This window comes from Sprattus sprattus (genome assembly GCF_963457725.1).
Source record: "Sprattus sprattus genome assembly, chromosome: 1".
Lineage (NCBI taxonomy): Eukaryota > Metazoa > Chordata > Actinopteri > Clupeiformes > Clupeidae > Sprattus > Sprattus sprattus.
This window is the reverse complement of record NC_137920.1, coordinates 66,808,810-66,834,410: the sequence shown is the minus strand read 5'-3', so window position 1 is coordinate 66,834,410 and position 25,601 is coordinate 66,808,810. Positions and strand designations below refer to the sequence as shown.

The window sequence follows — 25,601 nt, the reverse complement described above, 5'->3', positions numbered from 1 at the left end:
AAGGTCCTCCATGATGGAGCCAAGAAACAACTAATTGATGTTGTCTATGATGTCTACAAGGAGACATTCATAGAAGACACGGAAAGAGCCAACAGAGGACATTCATAGAAGACACAGAAAGAGCCAACAGAGGTCCAGAACTAGGCATTCAGTTCAAGAACATAGCACCCGGTCACAACATAACAATGGAGGAAACTGCTCTGCGGTTCCTCCATTAAACCAAGTCTAATTAAATTATTGGTCGATGAATGGAAGGGACCCAAACACAGAGAAAAACGCCAGAACAAGGCGTTGAATGTCACATGTGATGAACTCTGCTTCAAACTCACCAAAGAACTAATGGAGGAGGTAACAGAGCTCAAATCTTCCCAGGAAGAAGCTGACACTAGCATGCTGTTACATGCTCTCCATGCAGCAGAGTCTGGCTACAAAGCATTTGTCTTCACTGATGAGGACACAGGTGTGTTGGTCCTATGCTTAGGATTCAACAAGAACATTCCCTGTCCTATCTTTCAGAAATGAGGAACCCAAAATAGAACCAGGTTGCTGTACATAGCGAAGCTAGGCCAATAGCTAGGATGTGGTGTCTCTGATGCCCTGCTTTGCATGCCTTCATTGGTTGTGACACCATCAGTGCCTTTGCAGGCCGTGGGAAGAGAGGTGCCTTGAAGCTACTGAAGTCTGACAAGACCTTCCAAGAGGCCTTCTGTGAGCTTGACGTTCTTAGGATGTGTCGGATGAGCTTTTTAAGAAGCTGCAAGAGAACACATGCCGTATGTATGTGTATTCTACCCGCACAACAGATGTGAACACCCTTCGGCACCAACTCTTGCTAGACTTGGCGAAGCAGAGTCCAGTGATCTCCCACTGTGTGAGGATTGCGTCTTAATGCATGCAATGCAATGCATGCTAACTATCAGGCTGCAATATGGAGGCAGTCTCTAAGACCCAACGCTCCATGCCAGATCCCAAGGAAAGTGGGTGGACCACCAAAGATGATGGGAAGTGGCGATTGAGTGGATGAGTGGATATGTCTCACCAATGGCCTGAAGTGCACAGATATGTGCAAACTGCCAACCTGTTCTAATTAACCCAGTGAGAAAGAACCCACTGTCGAGTTAACAGACTCAAATGTTGGTGACTGAGTCCTAGGTTGAGGGTGTGGACCCAATATTTCCCAATATGTACAGTTGTAATTCTAATTTCTCTAACAAACAATGTTAAATAGCACTATTATTTAAACCATCAGTATTGTTGCTACATAGAAGATGCCAATTGATGTTAAGTGAGCATGGTGTACAAGTGTAGCATCATCCAAACATATGCACCGTCAGACCACTAATTAAACAGTTTTACATGGAAGGTGCGTTTTGAAGGACTGGTAATAAGAAAAATTAAACTAAACTATGTTACATGCCTGTATCATGTTTGCCTGTATAATGTGAAGCTCATAATAATTGTGGCCTAGAGGCCTTGGTTGATTATATACAAACTGAGGGTCTACTATTTAGTTACATTTTCCTTAATATTGTATTTGAAGAGAGAACCACTAAATATTATTATTTGAAACTGCACTTTTCGCAAAAGTAGACTAAACACCCTTATAAAATTGACAATGTGAACCGTTCAAGTACTACATAGGAGGCCATTAAAAGTATTTGTTGGTGGTTTTATTTCAATGGAGACTAGTTAATAGTATAATGGTACAGTTACACATGATGACTGGGGTATTCATCTTTCCGCATTAGCCTGATAGGGGTCTCTCTGTTCAAGAGGTGAAATCCACTAAAAAGCTGCCACTCTGAAAGGGTTATCACATCAAAACATAATCTAGGTAGGGATGTATAACAAAATAGCAACTAGACTTTGCCCACCCAGATGGTACCGATATGTGAAATTTCAGGTTCGGGCCCATGGACTATTGTGGTTTACCATAGCACCACTGCCCTCCACCCTCATGCCAAAGGTTCTTAACAAGAGTGGTAATGGTCACGAAACACAATTAAGCTGAGTAAAACTGTAAAACTGAGTCTTAACGGCTCTCATGCGTTTAAAATGCGAAATATGACGAAGTACAGTAGGCTATAAGTTATACACATTCTTATAGCAAGCTTCGTCCTGTTGGAATTCATTTTCTCATAGCCTACTGATTGGTGGACTATTCGTTATCCCGTATCCCACTTATTTATCGAATCTCATGTAATTTAGGCCTATTTCATTATTAAATTGGAAATCATGAAATGCTATGTTCCTGCCTCCTCAGGATACGTTATTATTAGATCATTAGCCACAGAGTTACCACGGTTATGTTTCAAGTATTCTCAAACAGAACTTAAAATTGACTGGTCAACACTACATTACAGTTTATCAGTGCTACCGGCTTCGTATTTGTATTTTAAAGGTTTTATTTCATATTTGCGGACACAATGTCGGAAGGAAACGAGGTAGGCCTAAGTAACAGTTTGATTTCCAAAAAATGATTTACAGATGACTAATTATGGCTTAAAATTGTTGTTAAAGTAAGTACAAAATGTTCCTCTCTGCTTAAGTCTCCTTTTGGTAGATTATTATGAAAAAAAGGATTGGTATTTTTGTGTGTGTAATTTAATTGAGATATGTAGTGCCCCATTTACTTGCCTGGGGGTTCCCTTTAATAAAGCTGTTATGCCAATTTCCTTGTCGAGGACATTATGAATTCGTTTTGGCAATCAGTAAACTACCCCTATTTTATATCAATCTGCACAGTTGTCATTAGGCTGGCAACAGGCATGTTGTCAAGACAGCATCAATTGCTAGTTGTCATGACAACCAGTTGGCATAGCAACACAATGACAGGATGTAAAGGTCAATGTTACCAAATGAGAGTTGCCTCCTCTTGAGAATACTGCTCAGTCTCTTCAGCATCTTGTAAGGGTGTTCCAAAAGAAAATGAGGAGAGTATGTTAACCATCTGGCAAGCTAGCCTACTAAATGTTACCTAACAGTCAATACCATTGCATGCACTGTAATAAGATCAATTACAAGTAATGCTGAAAGTCCATGACTTGTGTTTTATTCGAAAATCCTAACTGCTGACAATTTACTGATGATAACAACTAACTATGTGTTTTGCCTTGGCCAAAGAAAAAATCTTTTGAGGAATCAAGAGCTGAATGTAGTTCTACAACGAGGACCAAAAGGTTTGATGCAGGTTAGTCTATGCCAAATTCAGACATGAAAAGTATGTCAATAAAAGTAGTCAAAACGAGTTTTAGTTTACAAAAGAATATAAAAGAACAGTCAGAACAAGTTCCTCTGTGCCCAAAGACCCACTGCTCAAATGTTCCATGCCCTACCATGTATTTTAAAAATAATACTAGTGCTTTTTCAGATCTGGATCATATGAACGTCTCCCCCATGATACGCCACCTTGTGGAAAACATGACGGAAGAGTAAGAGATAAGTTTAAAAAAACGTTGTGTTTGCCTGTCGGATCATTAAGTTCCAATGTTCTAAAATTCTTTTCTCTTTTGCAGTCATTGGAGAATTGTCCGTGACGCTCTATGTGTGCCTGTGAGTTTGATTTGGCCCAAATACTGTTCGATTATATATGGAGTGTTGATTTGAATAGAAATTCTCTAATATTCCTCATCCTGTAATATTCCTCTCTGATGAAATACCTTATTTTCTGATTTTGTTTACTCAGAGGAACAAGGAAGAAGTTGGTCATCTTTGTGCTATCATAGTGAAGAAAGTAGTCCAGACTGCTCATTATTACCTGCTCCCAGTCCTCAGTGACATTCTGGGTGTTTCTGGCACGTACATATGTGGAATGACGAGCTCAGGGCAACACACATTATGGTATGTACAGTAATCACTAGAATTACTTGTTTATCCTGTTATTTTTGTAAAAAACAAGATTTTACTGTCTATTACTCCCGTCATCAAATGCAACCCTAAAGTAGCACTTCCTTATTTGCAAATCATGCCCAAATAACATCCCTGTTGTGAATTAGCATGGGATTCATCGTCATGTTTTAATTTAAGTGAACTATGTGTAACTAGTTCTGTGTAACTATGTGTTGTCAGTCAGATATAAACATGTGGTCTTTATGCCTTGGAATAGGGTAAGCACCTCAGAGGTCGAGACATCTGAAGGATCAATTCTATGCCAAGGATCTCAGGGGATAACAAATTAAATGCTCTTTGCAGCAATGAGATTTTGCGAGAATCTGTCAGAATAGTCAGTGGTCTTGAACCAGTTGTGCCTGCCTTACCAGAGGGATATTCCACCATCTCCAAAAAGAATGTGGATTTGACAGCCTCATGCACCATTAAGGACTCTGACTCTGGTCCTACTACAGCACCCATGATGGCTGAGAAGGCTAAAACTTCAGGGCTATCACAATCCATCCCCTTGCTCAACAAGTTTACCGGCACTGAATTTCAACAAAGGGCATCAAAGCAAGTGAGTGAGGTTTTGCTCAAAACTCTTGAGAATGAATCCCCAGTTGAGGAATTTGCTGAAGATGACAAGGAGTCTTACGCCAATGGAGAAAGTCAAACGGACCTCTGTCAGGTTCATGGTTACTTTCCATCTGGTCCCCAGTCAGAGTCCCTTGCAGTTGATCTAGTTGGTGATATTATTGAATACACAAAGGAGAAAGTCTCAGGTCAAGTGGTTCATTCAACATCCTATGATGTTGTTGGGTCTGTTATTGAGGCGATGAAGGATTTGCTGGAGAAAACACGATCCCTAGGAACTGATGTTCCATTGAGGATCTACAGGACAACATCTCAAAGAATGCTCAATGCCATTCAGAACATGGTGGGGAAATTGTTTTCCAAATCTTTTCACTGTGACAGTAAAAAGAAAATGACAGTGGCTTCTGCTATTTCTTTCACTAGCCAAGTCATTCTGTCCATGCAGAATGAACTTCCCGTTCTCAAGACAGCGGAAAATCTAGAGCAGGTAGAGCTGATTAATAAGATCCTTAATGCTATATTGAATGAAGTTGAAGTCATTGACATTGAAACAGAAACGGAAACAGACAGGTCACCGAGCCCTGGATTGCCATTGTCACACTCCTCAGAATCATTTCACTCCGAAATAGATAAACAAACCAAACTCCCCAGTACTTCTGTTCTCCCTGAAGTGTTTATCAAAAGGATTTCTCCTCTTCTTACGCATACATTTGTTGACATGGATGCTGCTTCATTGTCTTCTGGATGTGCAAATGAAACCATCAGTAGTGTTTTAGACACCATCTTGGAATGGGAAAAATGTGTACCCGTCACTGGAAGACTGGAGAAATTGATCACTGAAACTCAAATAGGTCAATATTCCTGTGATATTGCAGATCACGTACAAAAGACACTAAAAAGTTATCATGGTCTCCAGACCATTTCTGTGCCGGTTGGAAAGAGTCTTTCAGATTCCATTCTGTGCAAATTACCACCTAGAGCTATGGGAATAAATGAAATTCCATCAGGGTTCATTTACACTTATGTAGAGGAGGCTGTGAAGAGACTACTCCTGTCGTGTTTGTTCCCCTCAGCATCTTCTGACAATCAAGAACTTTTACAGCATAATCTAGAGACCTCAAAATCATCACCTGAGGTGTTTGGAAGCACAATGAATGTATTCACACAAGTGATGACCAACGAAGTAATGGTGGCACTCTCCACAGAGTTAAAGAAAAAGGATGCTTCTGGCTTAAAGGAATTAGTAAAAGAGGATCAGAAACTCTTAGACAAACATGCACAGGACAATACAACTACATCATCCACCACTAACTCAAACAATCTGCTCCCTCATACTTTTGACGACCACAAAGATTTGATGCAAAATAGTCAGTGTGAAGGAGTCACCATTTCATGTCCCCTACGTCTCTTAGAGTCCACCAAAAATCACTATGCCTCCTTGGTCACTATGCTGGTTATTCGACTGCTGTCGAAAGTCAATAGCTTACACCAGGACATTGGCACCCACCAGGATGGACTTCCAGATAATGTGCTGGATATGTCCAGAATCTTGATTCGGAAGATTCTGTCTGAGCTTGATACAGCTTTTTGCATCACAGGCGATGAAAGTTATCCTCAGGATGTGGACTTTCACCAGATTTACAGAAACGTTTACAAGGAACTTACTCGAGAGTTTGGGTCTGAGAATGTTCTGTGTTCTGCCCTTGAATCACACAATCCATGTTTTGAATCATCACTGGTAGAAGCACTTACAAAAGAGATAACAAAGACCTGTAGCCAAACCAGCATACCAGCTTCTACACACCTCCCTCCAATTCAAGCTGCAGTTGGACTTTTGGAAAGGAATAAGACAAAGATCAAGAACAAAATGTTTCCAGCTTGGCTGAAGATTCCAACAATCAACTTGAAGGTGGAGTATCATGTATATTATTTGGCTTATGGAGTTGTGTACTGTCATACTGCCATGCTGTCTATACGCTATACCCAGTTGGAATGTATATCTTTAAGTTGTTATATAACTATGTGTTCTCCAGAAATCAAAGAGAGGATCACAGAGTCTCCTTGTAAGCCAGACCTCTCCTGTTGCAAACACAAGTAAGTTCATGGTGATATTTGAAGCTACACTTCAACTAGATCTAACTATTTTCATATTTTTGCCTGCTGTAAATTAACTTGCTTGGATGAGGAGGATATATAAAACATTCCCTCTTTCTTTCACAGATTCTTCTAAGGTTCAGGCAAACGAGACCTTAGCTGAGGTGAGAAAAACGGCGCCTCAGCTCAGTGAGAAGCTGCCTGAGGTCACTAAGGCTCCTGCTTGCCCACGGGACCCTAGATGCCACAAGAGGAAGAGACTGTAGGGTGCTGTTTCTTCAGGTTGCCGAAATTCAAGTTCTCCTTCAAGGTGGTGTTCAGATTCTTTACGAGATGTTATTGTAATTTAAGACATTGTGTGTACTAATGCTGATCACAAAGGCTTCAGGGTGAAGAACAAATTGGTGTAACATGATCTGTGAGTATGCAGTTTAGATATTTCTTAATTCAGAATTTGAATTTGAATTTGAAATGATTAATCTCTCTTACTTTATCAGAAAAAAAGGAAAGGTGCCGCCATTGGGCATTGTGACAATGATAAGTCCGTTGAGGAGAACAACAATGTTTCAGGTAACTTAAACAACTAAATCAAATCAGATCAAAGTCTGAACACATAAAGATACATTCATTCACTGTAACATTGACTACTAAGTAGATGCATTTGGAAAGTTTTTATTTTAATCTCTTTTTCAGCCTGTGCAACATCTTGTGAGACTCGGCTCAATGAGGCCACTGCTGAACTGGCTGCTTCGGAGTGCCAAACTAAACTGGAAGTGACTGCATCTAGGCTGACCATCACATCTACTCCAGAGACTGGGGTACCAGGGACTGTCCACCTAGCTGTTTAAGCCAAACTACACAACTTAATTAACCTTTGGATCATCGGCTCCTCTATAGCTCTTCGGTCCTTTCTACTATGTTTTTTTCAACCCAAATCTGGAATTTTTTAATTAAACTCATTATTCCATGCATATTGGTGTAACTTAAAGTTTAACCCTTAATCTATATTATTAAGTATAATGATTTAGTATAGGTATTTTCCAAATAAACTGTATAAAACAAACCAAAGTGCTATGTTACAAATAGTGCCCACTCATGCAAGATTAATATGTATGGCGTCAGTTTAGTGCCAAAACTCGCACGCGCGATAAACGTCTATTCGAGCAACTTTCAGATTTTCACAAGCGTGAATTTCGTCTGCGCACTTAATTTTAGCATCTGCTCGCTCAAATGTATCATACGCTCTCTTGAAAACTTGATCTTCTCTCCCGAATCTATGACTTTTGGCACTGTGTGGGCCGGAAACAAAGGAGGACGGGCTCTTCTCTGATTGGTCCTGATTTGACAGCAGGAGAGTCATATTCACTAGCCTGGATGCCAGCCTGAATTAAGCCCCGCCCACAACATTTCAGGTTGGGAAGTTCGGTCTGGCATCGCTCCGTTGGGGAGAAATTATGGTTGATCCAAGACGGATCTATCCAATCAAATTGTCAGGGCATGCTTTATACGATGATGGACAGATAATTAACCAAGGCTTGAGTAGAATTAACGGTAGATTCGAAATCTTACCAAGATGGCGGTGTCTCGGGAGCCTGTTAGTGGGAAATATTTTATGTGAATGAAGCTATCTACACAACTTTTTTATGTCTACATTGACTCAGTTAGTTGTGTATGTGCAACACAAATGTTGCAGAGTATTGTAGGTCTTAACTGAAGCTCTCTAGCCGTCCTTCCTACGGGATCAGCTAAATGTTTAATGTATCAGATGGTCATACTACGTTGCTCTGATTGGTTCTAGGTATCCAATTGAGCGAAGAGGCATTTTCTTTCCTGGCTCGTTGAAACACGCCCCATAATCATAGCTCTATGGAGCAGTATCAGACTCATATTCTGACTAGAATTATGAGTATGACATCGTCAGGCTACATATTCAAGGCAGCCGTTTACCAAACTCCAAGGCTCTTAGGCTTATTTGGTCAAGAAATAAAAGTTTAGGTATCAGGGATTTGAATTGGTTGGGGGTGGGGAGAGACACGAGGGGAAGTATCCCAATGGTACTTACATATGGTAGTTATGATTATGGAGGGTATTAGAACTGCTTTAGCTAACATTAATCAACTTTCCTAACTTTTTTTCCAGGGTTAATGGCTGTAGCTCATCAACGTGACCACGCGCTGCCCTGCTGTGGCTTCGAAGAAACAATGCACATAGGTTTTCTTAGCTCCCTAGATGAAACTGATACCTGGTTGGCTGGCTGAGCTCACCTCTTAAGTCACATGTAAAAAAAAAATGTAATCAATTGGATATTAACATTAAAAAGGGGAAATTTTAATTTAAATTAAGTTAACACTGGCAGATTATTTTCTGTACATTTCTTAATATGATTGAACAGATATCTATGTAACACTTTTTCCTATTCAGTTTCAATTCTATATACATGGATTATTTAACCTGGGTTACACACACCCCCCTTGAAGTTATGCAACTTCCTGTGCAAAGCAGCAGCTGCTTAATAGCGAGGGGGTGGGCTCAGGTGCTTTTCTGTGCTTTCTGTGAATGCACAATAGTCACAGATCATAACTTTTCTTTTTACATCAGCTTACAAATTTGACCGACAGAATCTGGTTCTCACTAAATATATTGAACACTCAATATCTGGGTGGCTTTGCAGAACAACAGCTCTAAGGTAGCTGATATGGGACATGGACGCTGTCTTGGCGTCTCCGATTTAGAACTTGGTTGTGCAGTTCCACATGACCCCACTCCCTTACAACAAAGGGAATATCTGGGAGCTCTTTTCTGACTGTTGGGGGGTAGTTTTTTCCCACTCTCAATTTGGGCCTATGCCCAAAATGTTTATACCCCATTGTCCACTTCACCTTCTGATCTATAGACTATGAACTGTCAATCAGTAAACCTCCAGTCAAAACCATGACCATGATTGCTTTGTGTGTATGTGATTATTGCTGAATAATTTTCACTGCAATATGATGAGTAATATTTAAATCCTTCCCATCAGCTCCTAATGTAATTTATCAGCTATTTCCCATCAGATCTTAATGCAGTAAATGCATGCTGGAGACTGGAGGCTAGACACTGGATATGGCGTTTACAATGCCCATCCCTTCTATCTCTCTCTCTTTCTCTCTCTCTCTCTCTCGCTCACTCACTCACTCACTCACACACACACACACACACACACACACACACACACACACACACAGAACGGCACTCCCTTTTATGCAGCCAAGTAGAATACAGGGAGAAATGTTCATCTTTCTAGTAAGTACAGTCATTTTAATTCTGTGGTTCCTTAATGAGTTTTGATGTACATTGTTTCAGTTAACTGTATATACGGTACATATATATAGTTTATACATGTATACGTACATGCATACTGTATCTCTCAATGTATCTTAAATGTAATTTACTATGAGAACAAATATGCAATGAATGAAATACATACGTACATCTGGGTTGTCAGTTAGACAAATAATCAATGATATATTCTGAAATATTTTGTAAGAGTTTTTTGAACATGTTTTCATTCTTTACTAAGGCAGCTAGAGATCAATCGAAACACTATGGCCACAAATCCTCAATCTTTTAAGCTGGAAGTTGATGACCGAAGCGTTGAAGAGAGAAGAAAAGATACAGAGAGGAGGAATGCCAAACAAAAGAAGAATTTTGTTGTTTCTGCACTGGAGAATGACCGATCAGAGAAAGACAAGGGGCCCATGGACTCCAAGTACATTGAGGACCTGGGGGAGCCAGAACCCATGATTAGAATTAATTTGGGGTAACTCATTATATTTAAATTGTTACCTTGGTAACGCTGGAGAAATGTTTCTAAGGTTATAAATTATATAAATTATATGAATTTAGTGATTGAGGGAATTAGTATTAGTTGTTGTAGTTCCATTGAGGGAAATCATACTTTGAAGAAGCATTTTCCTGTTTCACTCACCACAGTTCAACATGGGTAAAGAAAGAGGCATACAGAAATCCCCCCACCACCACCACCCTCTCTGAATCTAACAATGTCATAATGCTGTCATAACAGATAGATGTTTACTTAAAATGTCATCATTTTTTGGCAGATTTTTGAACAGGTTAGATGCTGTTCCTGAACAGGATGAACAGGAGAGTTTCAGGAAGAGGCTGTTTGATGCTGTGTCTTCCAGAGATATCACACAGCTTCAAGAAACAGAGGAGTATCTGAAGAGAAATGGCAAATTGCTTTCTGACTCTGTCTGTAAGCGCTATGAGTTCACACAACAAGTGGGGAATATCGATGCATTTATGACTGCTACAATTGTGGTCCTGCAATGAACATTCATATTCTTACATATTTACTCTAACATCCTCTATCTTACTGCCAGATCGTTTGGATGGCAAAACTCCCTTGGTGAAGGCTCTACTCAACCTGAAAAAGGGGGAAAATGAAACAGTGAAGTACCTTCTGGACATTGCTGAGAAAATGGGAGACCTGAAGGACTTTGTCAATGCTGCTTTAACTGACAGCTACTACGCAGGTAAGCCTTCATCAGCCTTTCATCCTTAAAGACACATCAGATAAGATAAAATTGCTAAGAGCAACATCCCTCTGTCCTGTAGGCCAGACTGCCCTTCACATAGCCATTGAGAGAAGGAGTAAATACTTTGTTGAGCTTCTGGTTGAGAAAGGTGCAGATGTCCATGCAAAGGCCTCTGGGGAGTTCTTTCAGTTGCGTGATGGAATCTGCTTCTATTTTGGTGAGCTACCAAAGGCAAATACTGTGTACTAATTATTGCCTTGATCAATGCTGGTCTCCTGGGGAGTATTCCAAGAACATGATTGAGTCTCAAACCTGTCTGAGTTAACTCAGAGTAAGTGGTAAACCTAATTGTAAATAAGTAATATTTAAATAATCATTATTTTTTTTACAGGAGAGCTACCATTCTCCCTGGCTGCCTGCACCAACCAGAGGGAGATAGTTGACTTCCTGTTGGAAAACCAGTACCAGAGTTTAAATGTAGATGAGACAGACTCACAGGGCAACATGGTTCTCCATGCTCTGGTGGTGGTCGCAGATACCAGCTATAAGAACACAGATAACAGCAATGAGAACACCGATAACAACACAGATTTTATTATTAAGATGTATGACCACATCTTGACCAAAGCTGCCCAGCTTTACCCTGGTGTCAAGCTGGAGGAAATCAAGAACAACCAGGGCCTCACACCAATTAAACTCGCAGCCAAGACAGGCAAGATAAAGGTAACTTTGTGTGATTAGCCTTTCATTAAAAGGCATCTATGCCACATGCAAACATTTGGTAATGATGTATTAAACTTGTATTGAATTTCATGAATAAGACCTTTTCTCCATAGTTGCTCGAACACATGATGCATCGCGAGTTCCACGAGCAGGAGAGCATTCACTTCTCCCGCAAGTTCACTGAGTGGGCCTACGGGCCCGTCTATGCCTCGCTATATGACCTTGGATCTCTGGACTCTTTTGAGGAGAACTCTGTGCTGGAAATAGTTGTCTATGGCAGCGAAATCCCAGTAAGTAAAAAAACTCAACTTTGTCCAGAGAGAGACCATCATGTAAAAACTACCATAACTCTGTATCTTTAATGCCTTATGAAATGCCAATTAATTACAGCAATTTAAAGAGACAATATGCAATAATTTGCCACTTTTGAAGCATTTTTACAAACAACTAGTACTGGTATCATCTTCAGATTAATTTTCATAGTATATGGTAATGAGACAGGTAAACACACCTGCTGTTCCAACTAGCTGCCTAGGGTAGGCACTATGCAGTTCTGTGGTCTGGGTCGGACCCTAACCAACTATAGGGCCAAAAGCCATGAGTTAGCAGGCTCAGAACCATCTGTACTGTTGTTGGTGTTTGTAAGGTTTTGCATGCCTTTTTAGTTGCTAGATTGCTAGTTCTCAACCAGGTTCAAACTCTGCTTTAATTAACGATGCACTGTTTTTAGAATCGGTTGGAAATGCTTCAAGTGGAGCCACTTAATAGACTGTTGGATGAGAAATGGAATGGATTCGCACATCGAATATTTCTCTTTAGATTTGTTATGTATTGTCTGTACCTTTGCATCTTCACGAGCGTTTCATACCTTGGAAACAGGAAAATGGTGAGTTGAGACTCTGTGGCTTTCACAATGTTGTTTGAATATTCCCCTTGTAACAAATCAATCATCATATTCTGCATTTCTTCCCCCCCCCCTCCAAGTCCACTGCAACAAGGGTCTTGTTTGCTGCAGGGCAGCAGATATCATTTTGGGGGGCAGTGTATTTCTTCTTCAGAGAGGTATTCATCGTTTTTGACTTGTTATCATCAAAAAATGCAGCCTCTAGATGGAATGCACTGACACACGTACATTTTCAGTTACTAGATATCAGGAGGAAACGTCCGAACTTGCAATCTTTCCTGATCGATGGATACTTTGAACTGATTTTGTAAGTTTCCCATCGCTACACTTCTCTGTAAGTTGTCTCGATTACAATTGTTTTAAAAAAAATCCCTTGTGACTTTGGAAAGGATGTTAAATCACTCCAATCCAACAGTTAGACCACTTGGATATAATCACTTCACAAATAAACAAAAAGATCTGTGCAATTACGTCGTGCCTGCAAGTGCATAGTGGAAGAAATTTGTGATTCTTTATGGCATCAAGTTACTAACAGGATATTGACATACTGTCTCATACATAATTTGTAGCACTTTATTCCAGTAGCCAAGGCATTAGGCTGGCTTTGCCCACATATTGCTCTCCGCTCAGTTGTGGTTAAATGAGGGTAAAGGGATATAGATTCAGCTAGATACGTCAGTGTACCCAATCTGCAATAATCATTTAAGTCTTCATTCTATTTCTGAGAGAGGCTGCTTGCTCCTCTTTTCATTCAAATTGTCTCTCATTTTGGCTCTATACCTACTCAAATTATGATGCCTATCAGAAGAAATGTGCATGTAGTACAGGTCTTCTTTTTTTACAAGGATATGTGTATTGTTTGAAAGGCTTTGTTGGCCATCCAGATTCTTCATTCCTAACCTCTGTAAGATTGTTCACACTTTTGCAAGTTGCAACACTGTGTATTTGCAATCGATTTGGTCTTCACCCCAGAGGCCTAAAGCTGTTCAAGAGTCTGCAATATGAATACTCTCCATTAAAGTTTTAATCACTGTCATACTTCTGCTCCTTAGTTTCCTTCAGGCTCTGCTGTGCATCGTGTCCTTTGTGCTCCACTGGTGTGGCCGGAAGGAACACGTTTGCTTTTTGGTTTGGAGTCTGGTCCTCAGCTGGATGAACCTGCTCTACTTCTGCAGGGGATCCAGACACATGGGCATCTACAGCGTCATGATACAGAAGGTTCCCGTCCCACACACACACCTCAGAAACAAAGATGTCTTCCTTTGTTACAACTGAGTGTGGCCTCTTCAAACAGTTTATACCTCATCTCTTTCTCTTTTGTCTCTGGCACTGACAGATACTTCTTGGTGATATCTTGCGCTTCCTTTTGGTCTACATTGTCTTCCTCATAGGGTTTTCAGCTGGTATTTAGGCCAATTCTGTGCTGTTGATCACACATTATACCCTTACATTGTTACATATTCAATAATATATACAAAGGCACAAGGTTAGCATATGTTAGACACTTGACCCTAGAATATTCAGTGTGACTCAAAGAGTTTCACAGTCACCCAAACAACGATATGATCTATTATTACTGCTAGACATCCAGGTTAATGTTTATCTGATCATGAGGACAGGTCTAATACATTACACCATTTTATATCAATATATTCATTACAAGAGTAACAAATCATTTTCTCATATGAATACTATTATGATACGGCACGAAACTAGACTCGACTAAGCACTCCATAGATTGCAACCGTTTATTGTGCTCCCCACAGCTGTGGTCACACTGATGGATGAGCCAGAAGATCTCAACAACACAACTTCAGTGTCCAGCAATCAAACGTCTCATCGGCCTGATAGTGACTCTGATGAAAGTGAGAAGCCAACTTTCAAGAGCTTCCGCTTCACAACTCAGGAGCTGTTCAAGTTGACCATAGGCATGGGGGACCTGGAGTTCACCGAGCAGGTCCGCTACACAGAGATGTTCTATGTGCTCCTCATCTCCTACATCGTCCTCACCTACATTCTGCTCCTCAACATGCTCATCGCCCTCATGAGCAGCACTGTGGCGGGTGTCTCAGAGGAGAGCACCAACATTTGGAAACTACAGGTGTGTCAAACAGAGAAAGACAGTAAACATGATGGGGAAAGTGTTGCCTTTCTGTTCTATTGTATTTAGTTTAGTTACCAGGAAATATGAAAATTGTTGAATGTATGAAACTCATCACGTACATGTGGCTGTTGGATTGTGTGTGTTTGTTTGCTTCACAGCGTGCCATTACTATCTTGGACATGGAGAGGAATCTACCCATGTGCCTCAGGAAGAGGCTGCGGTGTGGGGTGGAGAAAAACATTGGTGGCTCCGCAGGTGATGAGTGTCGAAGGTGCCTCAGGTGAGACCATATTTGGATACATGGTAAAAAAAAAAAATGTATTTGGTTAATGACAGTAAAAGGACGTCTAATTACTGCCAGTATTCTTTAATGACAATGTTATTTGTCCAGTAGTAGTGGAAGTAGTTTGCTATAATGTGACATAAGTAGGGAAGTATACAATATTTGGATTCCAATGGTTAGGCTGTACAAGAGAGACAGTGCGGAGATGATGTATTGATGACACTCACACGCCGGTGCTACTAATCGGTAAATTGGTAAATTGGTGTGCAATACTTTGTGGCAGAGTTGAGGAAATGACATGGAACAAGGTGGGAGTCGAGGACAAATGGAACTCTGACAAGGACACCATTTGTGAGGATCCAGGGAGCCCCAAATCCATGAAGATGTCAACACCTGCACCGACATCAGAGAAGGGTAAGACGCAGAAGACATTTGGAAACCAAATACAAATTCATAAATCAATAAATACTGTTTTTAAATAAAGTAAATTGGAATGTGGGTTTTTTTCGAGTGGAATGAGGAGTATGAAAAGGCCTACAACTTAAACCAGAGCTGCAAAAAACAGCTATCTTGGCTGATTGGCACTGCTAGGCATTTAGTTTGTGCTATTGAATCCCACAGGAAAGGGCTGGAGCTTGCTGAGGAGAGTGATGGGTCTGACTAGTCGTGCTTCCAACTCTGAGCGTGGGCAGACGATTCTGCAGTCACCTGGCCAGGCCTAAAGAGGGCAGCATCACCAATACATCAATCTTATGATGACCTAGAGATGCATGATCACCACTCCTATTCATTTTCAGTGTCTGATGCTATGCTTACAAGATCACGTATGAAAAAGACCTGTCAAAAATGGTTACTATACATTATACACTATACAAACACTATAACTCACTAGCTTTTTGCTTCGCAAACTGAACACACTTCAGTGAATGCGAGACCCAAATGGGAAAAAAAATACATGTAATAAGGACCTCTGGCTGAATAAATATAAGCACAATAAATAAATTACTTTAATTCCATTAATATAATCTTCCTTGGGTCATTCATGATGTATTCTCAGCCCACTTCTGAATTGCATGTGTTTGAAACAATGGTAACACTTTCTTTGAAGTGATGTGCATAAAGCCTGTCATGACACCTTCATAACCACATAAAGGAGTCTTTATGAATGTTTATGACTATTGTCATTGTGTCCTCCGGTAAATTGTGTCATGTTTATTGTTTAATGTTATGTTGACCATTTTTGGCATGTCTTTGGTAAGACAATTTGACCTTTACCAAGACAACATAACCTGAAAATATCTTTGTTATGTCCACCTGAATGAAGAAGAATGTGGACTCTGAGATGATTACAGGTCCAGTTAGTTCTACCTGGCCTCTAAGTGGAAGGCCTGATTGTACTGTTATGTGACGAAAAGCTTTATAATAGCCTGCTGACAGAGGGGAACTCAAGACTGTCACAACCTTAAATCGATTAATTTGAATTGCTAAAATTTCAAATTAAGAGGTTGCAGTTGGGCCTGTAACTAACTCAAACCACTAGAGGGAGCCAGTTTAATGATTTGCCAGGGGGCCTTCAGTGGGTGTTTGTTTGGTTTAAAATCAAACATAGCAACACAGTCTTTGCTCGGATCCTGCTCCTCACTTTTGTATGTGCAGTTGTGACTTTGAAGATCAGTAGTGGAAATGTCTTCTGCTGTAAAACAACATGGAAAAAGTAAGGACATGAATAATATTCTGCATTTGTAATGCTTAATTGTGCTTACCTGGTTGACTTCAGAAACTTGGAGGTTATTATTTTCTCAGAAATGATATACTTCAGTACTGAAATAAGCAGCACAGAAAGCTTAAGTTGAACTTCATTTTCACAAGGGTCTCTGGTGATAGAGTCCGCCAGGACAGGCGACACAAAGAGGCTGATGTTGGTGGCCAAGACCAGAGCTGACATGAATGTTGTCGATCCGACCCATGGGTTCACCCCACTGCTCTGGGCCTGCCAAGCTGGAAATCTGGAGGTAAAACACAACTTCAATCTTGCCCCTTTCCTCTGTAATACTGGTTAGAGCTTTAGTTTATAATCAAAGAATTATCAGTATTATTATGTATCATGCTGATTTTAAGATGTAACAGGGAAGGTGTTGTGGTGCGCTGTTTAGGAAGCCATGTTAAGAGACATTCTTAAACAAATTATGTGTGGATGTTTTTGTGCATGAAGAACATGCTGAACAGTATGAATGGCAGACATGACTATTTTAGCAACAGATAAACTTGTATTTTTAAATACACATAAATATAAAGATAATGTTTCCCAACCAAAGTGCTTGCTCTGGCTTCTCCTGCATGGAGCGGATGTCTCCTACCAGACCAGTAAAGGATGGACTGCTGGGCATGTGGCAGCCATAACAGGACAAGACCAGTGCATGAAGGTAAAACACCTCAGAGACCTCCAGTGTCATCTCTGTCCCAATATCACCATCATCTCTGCCCCAATATCACCATCATCGTCTCTGTCCCAATATCACCATCGTCTCTGTCCCAATATCACCATCATCTCTGTCCCATAATCACCATTATCTCTGTCCCAATATCACCATCATCTCTGTCCCATAATCACCATCATCTCTGTCTCTGTCCCAATATCACCATCGTCTCTGTCCCAATATCACCATCGTCTCTGTCTCTGTCCCAATATCACCATCGTCTCTGTCCCAATATCACCATCATCTCTGTCCCAATATCACCATCGTCTCTGTCCCAATATCACCATCATCTCTGTGTCTGTCCATATCACCATCGTCTCTGTCCCAATATCACCATTATCTCTGTCCCAATATCACCATCATCTCTGCCCCAATATCACCATCATCTCTGCCCCAATATCACCATCGTCTCTGCCCCAATATCACCATCGTCTCTGCCCCAATATCACCATCGTCTCTGTCCCAATATCACCATCGTCTCTGTCCCAATATCACCATCGTCTCTGTCTCTGTCCCAATATCACCATCGTCTCTGTCTCTGTCCCAATATCACCATCGTCTCTGTCCCAATATCACCATCGTCTCTGTCCCTGTCCCAATATCACCATCATCTCTGTCCCTGGTGGCAGGCACTCATTGAGCACAGGATTGACCTCACAGTGAGAGACTCCAGAGGCTGCACCACAGCACATCTGGCAGCAGCCCATGGCCATGCTGGGACCCTGCACACCATCCTACGCCAAGGAGTGGTCTGTCAGATCCTTACACACTTACTTAAGCGTCCCCCTTATGAGCTGGGTTCTATTAAAAGTTTCTTCCTAAAAGCTAAAAGGGAGTGTTTCCTTGCAACGCTATAGTGCCTGCTATATGGGGTTCAGGCTCTGCGCTTTGTAAAGCACTATGAGACAACTTCAACTGTTACTGGAACAATATAAATTCAGTTGAATTACTACACATGATATGCACTATGCTATTGTACAGTACCAGTCAGGACAAGAGTATAGCTCAGCAAAGCACATTTCATACACTAAGGAAGTTCACGGTGCTTTAAGTTGGCATAATAAACTAGATACACAGATCAGATGGAAGTTAAAACGATACCTTCAGAGACATATAACAAGAAATAGAAGATAATTCAAATCCTGCTCAGCTCAGTTTGTTTCACAGGACGTGAACACTACGGACAACAGCAAATGGATGTCTATACACCATGCTGCATTCCATGGGAGACTAAACTGCATGCAAACTCTCACCAGATGGGGGGCCAAAATACACCCAGTGGACTACAATGGAAACACACCAGGTACAGAGGGTAGGCTGATTAGCAATAATAGGAAAGATAGACTGCGTTTGACTCCACACCGCTCTGAGTAGCCAACCACTGTGTTCTCTAGCTCATCTGTCTGCAGCCGAGGGTCACCTTATGTGCTTCAAATATCTGCTTGCAAAGTGCCCGTGTTTAAACCATGGGATAAATATGAGAAACAGCCTCGGAGAGACGGCCAGAGATCTTGCCCTACGTTTCAACAAGCTGCCTGTGGTGGAGTTCATTGGCAAAGCACTGGAGACGGCAACGCAGAGCAGGAGCGACTTGTTGGAGATGAAAGGTAAAGAGTCGTCCATTGAGATTTGTTTGTTGCTTCCTGTTTAGTTACACCCTATGATTACAAACACTGTTTAATTTTTACAGCTTTAAAGTATCCAGCCCACACTGCCGCTTACCGTGGAGATCTGGACGCTCTGAGGAGAATAGTGGAGTCTGGAGTAGCCAACATCAATGAGAGAGATGAAGATGGCTCTTCTCCAATGCACAAAGGTTTGTCTTTAAAAACAACTGGTGCAGCTAGTCTAATCCTGGGTGTTATATATATATATATATATATATATATATATATATATATATATATATATATATATATATTATGTATATATGTATAAATATACATATAAATGACATGTGTGTGTGTGTGTGTATATGTATATATATATACAGTGGCGGTCCGTGCATTTCACGACTAGGCCTTCAGCGATGTCCTACACGATGTTAAACTGAGTGAATCCACCTCCTAATACCATCATTATGACGCCATGGCTCTCGAACCAGTATATTTTATACAGAAAGGCAGTATAAGTGAGCATTGCATCACCTTAACATAGTCGAGTACAACAGACTTTATTAATATTTCCGGAGCATTTCAAATCAATACACCCGTATTAACAATACATTAAGAGTAGTAAACTCTAAGTTATATGATCGCTTGGATATTACTGTCACAACTTAAAAATAAAAGGCGATTTTCAGGGATTAGTCTACAAAGTTTTATTAAGTCCACCAAAAGTAGCCTATGTGACTCAATGTGAGGTTTAACAAGTTTAACAAGTAACATCGCATTGTCCCACCTGCAAAGCAGTTTCATTAAACTTCCCATCCTCACGATATCCAGTTTTTCTTGAAAGTTCCGTCTTGAAAATGGCGTTGTAATTGTATCAAAAACTGGAATTATCAAGTTTGTGTAAACTAATTTATTTGAGTTGGTTAATGTAATTATATTTAGTCTTACCAATTGAAACAACTAGAAGAATAAGCATTGAAACCGATGTACGTCGTTTTAGCCAGCTAAACTGAGCACTGAAGCACTGCACCGGTCTGCCTCAGTATCCAATCAAAGGACGTTTACGTGTCACGTTCAACACGAGGAAAGAAATCTTCCGGGCCTTCTAGAAGGCCCAGTGTCGCCAACTCGAAATCTGATTGGTTGTCACAACTGTCTGTTTCAGTTCATTCAACTTAAATGAACTGAAACAGCAAGTTGTGATAGCCAATCAGATGTACACGGGCCTTCAATGTAGGCCTCAGGGAAGATTTCTGTTCTAGGGGAAGATTTAAAGGAGCGTGGCAACACATGATAGCGGAAATATGATTGGATGAAAGCTCTAACATAAATGAACAACGCTGGAAGCATGAAATGAAGATAATGGACTATGGGGAATCATTTAATACATATTTATGAAAAGAAAATATTAAAATTAAATGTATTTTATTACATTTATTTTCTGATGATGTTTAGGCCAGCAGAGAAGGCCTTGAAGGCCCTGACGGACCGCCACTGTATATATATATAGAGAGAGAGAGAGAGTATAGGTGCTTTAAATTGGCATAATAGTCTACTAGTTATACAGATGCTATTTATTGGACCATACCTTTGACTATAACTTCTTCTTTTACTAATAAAGACTTTGAATCTCACTCAGCGGCAGGTCAAGGTCACCTTCACTGCTTAGAGTGGCTGCTGGAGATGGGTGGGAACTTCAAGCTCAAGAACAACGCTGGAGAATCATCTCAGGACTTGGCAAAGAGGTAGCCTTCTCATCATGTGCCAAAACGTTCTTAAAACAATACCAAAAGGTAACTTTTTTTTACATTTTAAATTAAAACTGTAAGAACAAACTGTAATTCAACTGGACAATATAAAAAAAAAACATTGCATTTGCATTTACAAGTCACAAGCTAGCAAGATTTTATGAGTGCTTACTATAGGCTCCTGAATTGTATACATTTCCATCAGTACAGTACAGTAATACATTTCCATCAGAGTGTGTGCTCCCAGGGTACTGCTTTTGCACCTGTGACCTTGGTGTTGGTTTATCTACCTGTAGCTAAGCAACAGGCACGTAGCGTATGCATCACCATACACGTCTGAGTTCAAAGTCGCTCGTTTTAAAGGTTTGCTCAGTTAGCAGCAGTGAAGATGCTCAACGCTGAGCAAGGGGACATTGACACAGAGGAACTGAAGGCTATAGGACCTTTACAGGTGACGGAGAGTAAAGCATTCAGTGCCACTGAAGGTATGTACTCTGGAGAGTTTTTTCCATGCATATATGTTTTGATCTAGGGTTAGTACACATGAAAAAGTCAATATTTTTTTTCTGTACTACATTGTTTAATGACATATAAAAGAAATAATAACTTTTTATTGTATCCTAGAACAAAATAAGGCAGAAAAAACACCAAATATTGCATCCGTCCATGATACTAAACAGAAGAACCCAGGAGCTGTTGGAGCTGGAGATGAAGATGACGATGTCCGAAGGTATTAATATCTTTAACAGGCTTTGCTGACGGGGACTGTTTATTTTCTGTTCAGCCAGAATTCCCATTTCTTTCCCAGCACTACAGAGCATCTAGCGGAGCAGCTGGAGGCAGAGAGAGTTCGCCGAGAAAAACTCGAGTCACAGATGGACGACTGCTGCACAGAGCTCAGGCAGCTCAGACACGCACTGAAGATGGTTCACGTGGCAGACTGCCCCTGCAGAAACCTTTAGTGAGCTGGTGAGCTAGTAAGTAAGCTGTTGGACATTTGGTTCAGCATTAGTGAAATATAGTAGTTATATAAAAGGCATATATCACAGGAGCCCTGTGTGAGTGCTATCACAAAGATGAAGTTGGTAAAAAAAAATGTAAACAAAGAATTTTTGAGGAAGGTTATGTAAGATGTTGATCTGTACAGCACCCAGATCGATTACTGCTTGAAGTCCAGCTGTATTTCTCTTAAGTGCTTTATGACAACAGGCACAGCATATCCTCTGATTGTCAGAATAAACACAACAAACATGCTCTCTCAGACTTTTAATTGCAGAGGCGATTTCGTGCTCATAAGCAACATTATTTACACAAAAATCCATTTGAACTACAAAATAATATGTACACGTGAACAAAGCATTTTCTATGTGCCTGCATTATGGAGAGAAGGGGTAGTAGTTTACTTCCAGACACGGTAGAATCCAAGTGTGATGGCCAAACAGGAGAATAAACAGGCTGGAAAACATGAACAGTGCACAGAATCGGTCACGACGGATCACCAGGACAGCTGAGGCTGCAATAAACTGCTAACCTTAACAATAAACTTGTCGGCGTAAACTTACTGACTTACTGCAGAGCTACTGTAAAAGGATACAGTATTTACCTCTTGTGTAATATCATCACTCTTATCGACCTGGTTTTATCGGTTTGGGTTCAATATGTATGTTGAATAGAAGCTATCGAACCAGGACGACACGCGCAAAGTGACCTCTGTAGGTAGACTTCATCATACTCTCTTACCAGCAAGATATTTGATGGTGTCCAGCTTCACCGATTCCAAGAGTGTCTTCAGAGATGCCACTTCAATGTCAATCTTCTTGGTGGTTTCCATAGTACTGCGGTCAACATCTGAGTTCTGTGGCGTTTTAAAAAAAAACGTAAAAATGTGTGTCAGAAATGAGCCAGTTTCTAACACACTTTAAGGAAAATATAAACCACAGCAACTCAGCCTCATCACACAATTCAATAAAGTGAAAATACAGACATTCAAAGTCTACGCTCGATCTACATGCATGTATGACCTGAGGCCAAGAGCAAACATGCTGATAATCCAACAATCAATACAATCAAAGGCCTCTTTTCAATTCAATTGTATTCACAGTATATAGCGCCAAAACAATAGAATTGTCGCAAGGTGCTTTACATAGTCCAGTGTATTGACAATGGTCTTCCGATCATCTCCATGGCTGATGCAACTTTCTGAGGCAAAGCTGAGGGTGTTCACTAAAGTCTTACCCTCTTCTGAAACTCTGTGCCGACCTCCATGAGTTTTTTCTCCTGCTCCGTAAACTGAAACAGAAAAATATGACATCTTGACCAAATGCCCTACGCATGGAGACGATTAAATACTATAAAATCCAGTTTTGCTTCTTGAATATTACTACATTCCGTGTTTACCATATCTGTCACTCTGCTTCGCTCCAGGTTAATATCTAGTTTGGAGTCCGCTCTGACTTTTTTGCTTTCCTCCTGGAATACATAATTGACAGAGTATATTAGAACTTTACAGTTAGTCTTACTGTGGGAATAGAGTGTCAATAGAGTACATTAGTACTTCACAGTTAGTCTTACGGTGGGAATACAGCATCAACTTATATGAAATTTTTATACTCACCATTAGTCTGGTCTTGATTTGTTCAAGTTCTGTTTTCATTTTCTAAATTAAGAAAAAGTGAGTTACGAAGTTCAATCAAACTCCAACTTGGATGTTTCAGTAAGCATAAGCATGTCCCTCATATAGATAACTACCTCTAGTGATGACTACCCCATGTTTCTAAACACACTTTCCCTGTACTTTGGATAACATCTAAATGTCTCTCTTTAACACATATAAAACTGCTCTAAGTTAGAATCAGGAATGCTTCAATACCGCATTTTCAGTCCGCAGGTTGGCGAAATCGCTTTTCTCCAGGATCACCATGTCTTTCCGTATCGAGTCTAGATGGGCCATGATTTGCTGAAGAGCAATTTCCTGGAAGGCGACAGAAGGGGTTGACACACATGGAAATCTTTGTAAAGATTTCAAATCAAGGCAGAATGCGTGCCCTGGTTTGCTTGCATGCGTGTGTGTGTGTGTGTGTGTGTGTGTGTGTGTGTGTGTGTGTGTGTGTGTGTGTGCAATGCATCATACCTGATGTGCTGTTGTGACCATATCTCTGTAAACAATATCCATATTGGCTGTGGTCAGAGTCACCAGGGTTGCAATAACAATTTCGGCTTGTCCCTTTTCAAACCCTTAAGAACAATTTGCATAACATATTGCATTGTTTATTCAACAGATAATATCATTTTACGCAACTACAGTCCCTAGGTAGACTACACAATTTATATTTGCATACATGCCCCCCTGGTCTCAAACCCATGACTTTAGTATTACAATCATCTTGCTCAGTCAGATGAGCCACTCGAATAATGATCACTATTAATAACTGGACTCGTATTTTTAAGTGCAAATGTATTATCTGAGAGTGCACAGCGTCAGCATGTAATGCTTTTTTACCTTTACTTTCCAATTCCCTCACCAGTGCATGAGTATCGAAAGTTAATTTCCTCTGCTCCAAGGGTTTCAACTCAACTTTCCTTACATCGAATACATTTCCAGTTGTAGTTGTGTGGAAGCCTTGGGATGTGGATGAAGGCGTGAGAGATTTTACAGGACAGAGATTTAAAAACGAAATCCAAACTTTTACTGCTTGTGATGACAACATACCTTCCCCTGCTGGACGCCACTGAGAGTGCATGCCGCTTGGGAGATGTCGCTGAGGGAACCTAACACATGGGTTGAGCAAAGTTGCTAAACGTCTTAGGGAAGCCATACCCGATTATTGAGAAGCACCAGATAGTCCCAAGGCAAAGAAAGGGTTAGTGCAGTCCCTCCGATGTCAGGTTGTCAAATTGTCTGCTACCGTCCCTGTCTGTATGTGTTTGTCACGCGAGGAAAGGGAGAAAAGGTCCAGCTAGAGCACTGTGACTTCTGTCACCAGGCTTACGTTGGCTGTCGATGTAACTAATTAGTTAGCTAGGCTTGCAAAGTTTCCAGAAGGGAAGTTCTTCACACCAATAATGGAAGGGCGTTCTGTCATCCAGCGAGGATTAAGTGACATGGGTTAACTTCTGCCTAGGAGGGTATTTTACGCAAAATCCACCAACGACCTGATCTTTGAAGTTCAACTTTCCCAACCTAGACCTTTGACAAGCAAGTGCAAAAACCCAGTTCGTTTCCGGATATGGGCGGTTCTTGTCATACGCATGTATATTAAATTAATAATCAATTGAATGTTTGAAACAAAGGCAAGACACATCACTGTTATTTCCATTCCCAATTGTACCAATACAAACGTATGCTAAAACATAATTTCCCCCCATTTAATGTATCTTATATTCCTTCCATAAGCGTAAGGGATATGTTCGTCCACGTCATGACCCTCCTTCTTCTTGTTCTTTGCAATATATCATACTGTTTCGCTTGGCCCATCATTGATGGACACTTACAAGCCATAACGGCGCAAGTTAAATATGAATTTCAATTGAAAATCTGAACAAAAATTCTCGCTCTTGCAAATTGTTTATGTTTCCTTAGACATGGCCAGTTCTTAATAACTTAATCGGTGTTCAAAATATATATATTTTGTACTTTCTTCATTTTCACAAAAA

General features: G+C 40.5%; 3 protein-coding genes across 4 annotated transcripts; 2 read left to right on the top strand and 1 right to left on the bottom strand.

Moving 5' to 3' along the window:
* Positions 1-10,295: 10,295 nt before the first annotated feature.
* Positions 10,296-15,832, top strand: LOC308371164 (transient receptor potential cation channel subfamily V member 1-like; the record flags this gene model as incomplete). Its single annotated transcript, XM_080846000.1, has 13 exons — positions 10,296-10,357; positions 10,659-10,813; positions 10,941-11,093; positions 11,176-11,313; positions 11,488-11,819; positions 11,933-12,109; positions 12,550-12,705; positions 13,786-13,941; positions 14,060-14,126; positions 14,490-14,824; positions 14,986-15,107; positions 15,394-15,524; positions 15,732-15,832. The coding sequence occupies 13 exons, from the start codon at positions 10,296-10,298 to the stop codon at positions 15,830-15,832; spliced, it is 2,085 nt and encodes a 694-aa protein (XP_080702126.1).
* A 961-nt stretch (positions 15,833-16,793) lies between these two features.
* Positions 16,794-21,940, top strand: LOC308361484 (ankyrin repeat domain-containing protein 42-like; the record flags this gene model as incomplete). Its single annotated transcript, XM_080833846.1, has 11 exons — positions 16,794-16,824; positions 16,980-17,122; positions 17,426-17,533; positions 18,217-18,336; positions 18,755-18,890; positions 18,982-19,194; positions 19,278-19,403; positions 20,840-20,945; positions 21,312-21,433; positions 21,573-21,678; positions 21,757-21,940. 11 exons carry the CDS (start codon positions 16,794-16,796, stop codon positions 21,908-21,910), a joined length of 1,365 nt encoding a protein of 454 aa, XP_080689972.1. The 3' UTR covers positions 21,911-21,940.
* Positions 21,657-25,117, bottom strand: ccdc90b (coiled-coil domain containing 90B). Of its 2 annotated transcripts, XM_080833856.1 has the most exons (10): positions 24,658-25,117; positions 24,448-24,567; positions 24,079-24,182; positions 23,818-23,919; positions 23,563-23,604; positions 23,346-23,417; positions 23,184-23,237; positions 22,689-22,803; positions 22,352-22,403; positions 21,657-21,894 (listed from the first exon to the last, which is right to left on the bottom strand). In XM_080833856.1, exons 1-10 carry the CDS (start codon positions 24,761-24,763, stop codon positions 21,855-21,857), a joined length of 807 nt encoding a protein of 268 aa, XP_080689982.1. In that variant the 5' UTR covers positions 24,764-25,117; the 3' UTR covers positions 21,657-21,854. The 2 variants fall into 2 exon arrangements, with proteins under 2 accessions (XP_080689982.1, XP_080689983.1); XM_080833857.1 differs by lacking the exon at positions 21,657-21,894 and having other exon boundaries at positions 21,942-22,403.
* Positions 25,118-25,601: the final 484 nt, after the last annotated feature.